The sequence below is a fragment of the Bidens hawaiensis genome, unplaced genomic scaffold (assembly GCF_021521415.1).
Source record: "Bidens hawaiensis isolate Kalapana, Puna unplaced genomic scaffold, B.hawaiensis_p1.1 tig00030762_1, whole genome shotgun sequence".
Lineage (NCBI taxonomy): Eukaryota > Viridiplantae > Streptophyta > Magnoliopsida > Asterales > Asteraceae > Bidens > Bidens hawaiensis.
This window is the reverse complement of record NW_027495131.1, coordinates 108,662-114,661: the sequence shown is the minus strand read 5'-3', so window position 1 is coordinate 114,661 and position 6,000 is coordinate 108,662. Positions and strand designations below refer to the sequence as shown.

The window sequence follows — 6,000 nt, the reverse complement described above, 5'->3', positions numbered from 1 at the left end:
CGAATTCTTCAAATGGACTACTGGTTAACTTCACGACATCGGGATACTCTCACCTTTCGATCCCGGGAAAACACACACCTAAGGCCAACGCCCGTGAGCACTCAGCCGAAGGCACGATAGTGTGATGAAATAAAAGTCGTTCAGTTTCAGAATCCAACTAGTGAACGTCACCTATTCGCCTACTCTCCCATCATCACCTGGTGCTCACTAGTAGAAAAAAGACTTTTAATGACACTCGCATTATGACACGCGATGATTTATGACATGCAAATGTGTATGTCATTAAAAAAATGTCATAGTTTTAAAAATTTTAAATAATTATGACCCTTATTTTTGTGTGTCATCCCTTCAATGTCATCAACTAAAAATGTGTGTCATACTGGTTCAATTCAAAAAAAAACCTAACCCACCCAGTACTTCTCCAAAAGTGGCGCTCATGTCACCCCTCTTTGAAACCCCAGCCACCCAAGTCACTCTAGATCTCTTTGAAATCCTAATTGCTTCCTTCTCTTTCATAGTCTTCGCACTTACAGTGAGAGTGAGAAATCAAGGATGGTTCTCCATTCTTTCAAGGCTTGGCCACCACTCAATTGGCACCGGTCAAACACCGTCAACCATCAAACCTCTCATCCCAAATCTGAAATTCATATAGTAGGTATGATTTTTCTACAAGCACCTTGCCATCATGAAATCCTCAATTTCATTCCTTTTAGTTGTATAGATTGATTTAATTTAGGGGTTACATTGTAAAATTAACTTTTGTTTGTATGAAGATTTTGGAATTAGACTGTAATGGATAGAGGAGTGTGACAATTGAAGAAGATTATATTTGGTTATTAGGATTTTGGTTATAGATTTGGTACTATGTATGAAACTTATTCAAGCCAATTGAAGGTTTTATTAGGTTTTGGTTAAGATTTCTTCTTTTGGGTGCAATCCAAGATACATTTCAGATTTTAATTTAACTTTGAATTTGGATTTTTTTTTCTCGAACATGCAACTTTTAGTTTCATTGAGATTGCAAAAGAACCAATTCAGTTTCAAATTTTCAATTACATTAGGACAAACAAAAGAGGCTGAGGTAATTTAAATATAAGCAAACATTTGTCAAAAAGCATAAAATTTAATTTTTTGGCCTAGTTACTAGCTAGGAAACTTATCATTAACACTCAACTTGCCAGATGAACTGATGCATTTACAAACTGAAGTAGCTTCAGTATAACCTATTTTGTAAGATTGCTTCATCTTTTGTTTTATATACATTAGGCCTGTAAACGAACCAAATGAGCATGAATATGAACACATAATCACATAATTTTTTGTGTTCATGTTCCTTCATTAAGGAAACGGGCATGTTCTTGTTCGTGCGTTCTTTTATGAATGGTTTATTGAATAATGGTGACACATATCATAACTTTTGGTGTTATTACTTGTGTTTTAAACGAGCCGGAACAGGTAAATGTTATACGTGTTGAGCCTACAATTTCATAAATAAAGTAGAAGTTAAATAATTAGCTCTTATTGCGTTGACTTTGTGGTGAAGCTGGTAAGTTAATGAGTTAGTTTTGCATTTAAAATTTGTTGCAGTTTAGCAATGCTTTCTTTTTTTTTGTGTGTTTTGCTAAATGGGCTGCCTTTCGTTCAACTGTAAAAAATCGGCTGCTAGGCAAGGAATCTGACTATTCTTGCTTCTCAATCAGCTAGTAAGATGAACTTTTTTTTTTATTATTAATCATGTTAATTTTTTCACTATCAATAAACAAGTCCTACGATCCCTAAAATTAACTCACTTGCATAACGAGGTTATTGCTGCTGCTGCTGCAGGTGCTCAATGCTGGAGGACAAAATATCTGCAATAATTAGGTAATTACGCTTCAGTAATTTTCTATCTTTATTTTTGCATTTATATCCAAGATGAAATAAGTAAAAAATGTTGATGATATAAGATAGCAAAAAGAAATGTCCTCCTAGAGCTGAGGAGTTGGAGACAACACTTACGGAGATGGCCTTATAAGATAACATGCATATGAGCTGCAACAACTTCTTGATGACAACTGAGAATAAAAAAAACAATACTTGAGGTTCAAATATAATATTCCTTTTATTGTTTCCTTGTATTAATAAATATATTAACATTTAAAAGAACAACTACATTTTTTTCTGTTACAGGCGCTACGGCGAGTTGAGCAAGAACAGAAAGTCGGATAAGATGCTCGTAGATTTGCATAGTGAGATGCTGCAGTTCAGAGATATCTAGTGCGTTTACTAGAGGTGCTTTTTTAACCGTTATTTATATTGAGTTGATTGGGGTTATGATTAATCTCTAACGGGTCAAATAAGAAAATATATTATAAGGAACATGTCAAATGAGTTTGAAGCTCCCAAATTTCTAATTTAAAGCATAAAACTTCCCGGATCACTTTATTAAAAAAAAATAATATTGCTGAAATATTAATTCTTGTTGAAAAACAAAAGGTGTTTTGGGTCATCCTAGCCTAATCTGACATGTCTTTATTTGTAGCAAAATTCACCCAATTTCAGGGACATTTGCAGGGCTGAAACATTTACTTATGAGTTGGTAGAATTGACTTATTTAAATTTTTGCGATCATGTTGACACAATTTTTTAAAAAGTATCCAACAAAAAGTGTTTTGGGTCAACCTAACCTTTACGAAAAAATTACTCAAATTTAGGGACAGGATTTAGGGTGGCAATTTCATCTCTTATGAATGATTCGATTCGGGTTGTCTTTCTCTAACGGGTGAAGTAGAAAGTTGTATAAATGAAATGACTCAAACACTAAAAAATAGCCCTGTGTGTATTGTGCGCATTTTAGTTCATTAAACTTCCTAAATTATTCCATTCAAGATTTTTCATTAATACTTAAATTATATAACTTTTGCAAATTGCACACCACTGACTATTTTGAACCTAAGTTGGACACAAAGGTTTTAAGGTGAGGCTGTAACAGTTTTGACCCGATCATATTTTGTAAATTTTTTTTGTTAATTTTCTTCTTAGGTTGGAGAAGACAAAGAAGAATACATGAAGGCTGAATTTGATGCAGTTCAAGAAGAAAGGTTGAGTTATACGATGAAGTTTATTCTCCGATAGTGATATGTATAGTGTTGAATATTAGCCAATATTTTTGTTAACTTTGGGAATATTTGTAATATTTTGACTTACGATGTTTAATTAAGAAATGAAATATATAATTTTGCAGCTATAATTGTGCCATTAATGCAAATTTTAGTAATCCTATTCGCCTACTCTTCCATCATCACCCTAGTACGCGCTGTTAAAACCAAATGTTAAGGACATGAATCAAACCTGAATTACATAAAACACCAAATCTCTTCATTACCACTCCACTACCAGCTCATTTCTCATTATAAGCCCTTTGAATATTGAAACAAGTTTAATGCATTTTATAGTTTTGTGTTATTTTTTTTAAAAAATAATATCATATTGCTAATTGTGAGATATATAGGGGACAAAGAGCCTTGGTACAATAGAAGCATGCGTGGCTTGGGTTAGTGAGCCAAAATAGTTATGTGCTCTTCTGGAAGTGTTCCATCACTCTCAAGCAATCCAATGTTTTAATTACTTTTTTATTAAAAGTACAAACAAACAAGAATAGTACAATTAAAGATACCTTTAAAGATCATTCTTTGATGCATTTTACCTTTTTAATTCATTTTCTCTCTTTAGGTACCCTTCATCTTTTAATAAGGGTGTTTATTATCGAGTTTAAGTCAGTAAACCCAGATAAATCGGTCATCAGTTTGGTTTCACAAATGTATTAATTTTAAATGTGTGATTTTCGTAGTTGTTTAAAAGCTATTTGAGTTGATTGAAATGTTTATAAATACAACAAAACCAATAACATGGTACTCTATTACATAGTTATATAGAATCTTCTCTTTAGTCATGTAAAGTTACATTTTTCCTTTTTGTAAAGTTTTATTTTAGTTTAAAAATCAATGTTATCATCTTACATAAAAAGTAACCAAAAAAAGTTTTGAAACCAATGTTTTGCCAAAAACATGTTTTAAAGGTCTAATTACAATAAACCAAACTCATACGTTAAAGGTTTGCTTTGATTCATTTTTGACTAAAATCGTAACGATTTAGTTAGTTTAAACTTTTAAAATCAGACCGTAAACACTCTTAACGAATAAGAATAACAATAACGATGAATGCATGCATGAATCATAATTTCACCATAAACTAACCAAAATACTTAACAAATTATTAAATCCCACTAAACTAAATTAGTTTACAACAAAAATGCAAAACATCAATAAAAAAAATAGTGGATGAAACACATATGAGAGTGTTTTACACTATGTAGCGCCACGTCACAACACACACTTTCCGAAAATCACCAAGATAGAGAAGTACAAGGAGTCCCAGAAGAAGACGAAGAAGAAATATTATTATTATTACTATTAGAATCCCCATCACCTCCATCACCACCACCGTCGTCGCTGCCACCACCCGCCGCCGGCAACTTCTTCATCGGAGTTATCTGCGGCGACGCCACTTTCCGAGACACCACCTCCTCCTCCCCACCACCACCATCGGCGCCGCCGTCACCGTCGTCTCCGGATGAAAAATCCTCCGTCTCCAGCCGCGACGGCGACGAGTCCGGCGTCTCAAACGGCGTGTTTCCGGCCACCTTATTATTACTATTCCCATCTCCATCATACACCGGATTCGAAATGTACAACAAATCTTGATTCTCCGGCGAAGAAAGCTGTTTCTCAATATCTCCGGCGGCGGCGGCGCCGTGTTCGCCGCCGTCACCGGCGGCGGCGACGGCGGGGTAGAGGAAGTGTCTGGGGGCGGAGAGGATGCTTTGGGTATATAAGTTAGGGAGTGGTGGTGGTGGGTTGGCAGTGGTGACGTCATCTCCGGCGGCGGCGGTGGTGGCGGTGTGACGGCGGCGTAAGAGAATGGAGCAGTAGAGCTCAGCTAGTAGGACCAAGACTAACCCAAGAACAACCGCAAGGCAGACCACTAGGACCAGGGTTAAGCCCATCATTAAGTTGGATGAGCCCATCACCATATTATTATTATTATTATTATTATTATTGACAGTTTGTGAAATGGTGGTGGTGAATGGTGATGGTGAGTGAGTGTCATTGGTTTGGTAATAAATTGGTGGGATTTGGGTTTTGGCGGGAAGGTGTGATGGTGGTTGGGGTAGGGGGGAGGGTAGGGTAGGGTGGGGGGGGGGGTGAACCCATGAAGGAATCTCGGAGCTTTCAAGGGAATTGGGATTGTCTAGGCTAAATATGTAAGGTGGGAAGTGCGATAGCCTGCCTAACAAATAAGGACTGTCAAGTGGCAGCCTGCGGTATGGTTTTTCGAAGAAACGTCCAAGACAAACTCTATAAGTCAGCTTGTGTGCAGCTAAGACAATATAGTATAGTCAGAGTGAGACAACAACGCTCTCTAAAATTGGAGGAAAATAATAAAAAGAAGATGCCTTTAACTGTATGTGTAAAGTCTACCTCAAAAACATAAAAGGTACCCTTTCTGACCAACAAGGTCTAAATGGTCATTTTAGTTGGAAGTGATGTTGTCATTTGGTGACTGTGGTAGGAGCACTGAGCCAATAATATCCACCTGAATAAAGCCTTGGCCAATTCAGCCATTTTTGGGACCAACTAGTACTTGCAATATAATGATATCAAACTCACATTCTACTAATTATTCCATCTTATTCCATTTTTTCTTAACCAAAATAGATTTTAATAATTTAAATTATGATAATTATAATTTATACCACTATACTTGCTGGAAAAGTTTTGGACTATGGGCTAATAAAATTTATTAGTACGTGTTACTAATAAACTAATTATTAACGAGCCAAAAAAGTAGAAATGACAGTGATATCATACTAATTATTCAGCCAGTTGAACTTTATACTTTCGTTTTCAATAACAAGGTCATTCTCACAAAGAATGTCGGTTTCTGTATTTCATTGATAAT

The 6,000-nt window shown here is 35.6% G+C and overlaps 1 protein-coding gene and 1 long non-coding RNA gene across 2 annotated transcripts; one reads left to right on the top strand and one right to left on the bottom strand.

The window, feature by feature from the left end:
* Positions 1-1,604: 1,604 nt before the first annotated feature.
* On the top strand, positions 1,605-2,382 carry LOC143580905 (uncharacterized). Its single transcript, XR_013143741.1, has 3 exons — positions 1,605-1,703; positions 1,825-1,863; positions 1,947-2,382. It is a non-coding gene; the product is annotated as an uncharacterized LOC143580905 (long non-coding RNA).
* A 2,002-nt stretch (positions 2,383-4,384) lies between these two features.
* Positions 4,385-5,108, bottom strand: LOC143580899 (uncharacterized). The gene has a single exon (XM_077063811.1). The coding sequence runs from the start codon at positions 5,069-5,071 to the stop codon at positions 4,385-4,387; it is 687 nt and encodes a 228-aa protein (XP_076919926.1). The 5' UTR covers positions 5,072-5,108.
* Between the last annotated feature and the right edge of the window lie 892 nt (positions 5,109-6,000).

Bases quoted from the DNA above. Each gene is read 5' to 3' on its own strand.
- LOC143580899 (XM_077063811.1), bottom strand. From the start codon at position 5,071: ATGGTGATGGGCTCATCCAACTTAATGATGGGCTTAACCCTGGTCCTA.